Source organism: Acyrthosiphon pisum, chromosome A2 (genome assembly GCF_005508785.2).
Source record: "Acyrthosiphon pisum isolate AL4f chromosome A2, pea_aphid_22Mar2018_4r6ur, whole genome shotgun sequence".
Lineage (NCBI taxonomy): Eukaryota > Metazoa > Arthropoda > Insecta > Hemiptera > Aphididae > Acyrthosiphon > Acyrthosiphon pisum.
In genome coordinates this window covers 17,651,422-17,652,879 of record NC_042495.1, presented here as the reverse complement: position 1 = coordinate 17,652,879, position 1,458 = coordinate 17,651,422, and the positions used below count along the sequence as shown (strand labels likewise).

General features: G+C 23.9%; 1 protein-coding gene across 1 annotated transcript; it reads left to right on the top strand.

The window, feature by feature from the left end:
- Nucleotides 1–552: 552 nt before the first annotated feature.
- Nucleotides 553–1,107, top strand: LOC100574044. The gene is made up of 2 exons (XM_003245750.3): nt 553–700; nt 772–1,107. The coding sequence occupies exons 1-2, from the start codon at nt 567–569 to the stop codon at nt 1,007–1,009; spliced, it is 372 nt and encodes a 123-aa protein (XP_003245798.3). The 5' UTR covers nt 553–566; the 3' UTR covers nt 1,010–1,107.
- The last annotated feature ends 351 nt before the right edge of the window (nt 1,108–1,458 follow it).

Below are 1,458 nucleotides of genomic sequence, written 5' to 3'. Positions count from 1 at the left end.
AAATGCATAAAATTTTTATTTAATACAAGAATAATATTTTAAAATTGAACTTAAGTTTGTCTAACTTCATTTAAAAAAAAATGTATTTATTAATCTTAAAAAAAAGTTAACGATAAGTCAAATTCATTTTTTATTAATGTTATAAGCTCAAATTTGTTTACATTAGATACTCAGCCATAAGTTAATAATTTTCTTATTTTGTTGTAATTTATTAACCAATAACCAATATATCAATTACGGTGACCCACCTGACAACTAATGTATAACCGAGGGGTACTCACTTGTCGAGGTACAATATACAGCTACTTCCCCTGTTTTTAAATTTTGCACGTCTTTTTGCTTGCTTATAAAATATAATATAGAGTACACAAACAATATGATAATACAATTTGACCATAAAATAATATTGTTTTGTATAAACTTTAGGTATTGCACATTTTTGCACAAAAACATGTTTATTTTTATTTAGTTTGACAATTATAATAATATTATAATATTGTTGAATAACTTTATACCTCATATATTTTGTTTTATTTGTTACCATCTAGTTATGCTGTACTTATGGAATGATTTATAATGGACATGATAAAGAATCAAGGCAAGAAGTTTGCAATGATCGTTTTAACTTTAAGTGCAACTGCCAGCCTTGCATAAAGAATTGGCCAACATTTAATCTTATACCAAACCACCATTCTATATTGTATGTTATATATTTACATTTCATAATTTTAATTATGTTTAAATATTATGATTTTTATATTATGCTCATAGAAAGTATATTCTGAACCCTAGTATGGCAGATATAGTGTCATCCGAGTGCAAAAAGTTTATGGAATTTACAAAGTCAGTGGAACCAAAAGATCATTGTCAGCATTTAAATTATTTATATTCATTTATTAAACTTTTGTATGCTAATGTAGAACGACCATTTGCATTATATGAGGATTGTCTTGAAATGATAGGTAATGCTCATAGCATAAGTACTTATTTAATAAGTATTTGTGAATAATGAACATCTATGAATATTGATATCTTACTTTTATAATAACTGGTTTATTAATAATTAAGTAATTTTTAATTATATCAAAAGTAGTAATTTGTGTTCAATTATTCTTATAAGTGATTTATTATGATTTAAATGAATTATTTTGCTAATATTTTTTTATTTACATCAGATTCATTAATTATGTTACATTATATTAAGAAGATAAGTTTTTGTTATTGACTAGATTATTAACATTATAATATTATATTTGTATTGACTTAATATAAGTCTAGATTCCTTACAACCCTATGATTAAACTCTTAGTATAAGGTCTATGATTACACCTACAACAACAAATTTGAGGAAAAACTACATCTGTATCAAGTAAAAAATAGTTATAGTTAGTGTGACAACTGATCACATTAATACAATGACATTATCATATTTTAATAATGATGGTACATGAGAAAGAG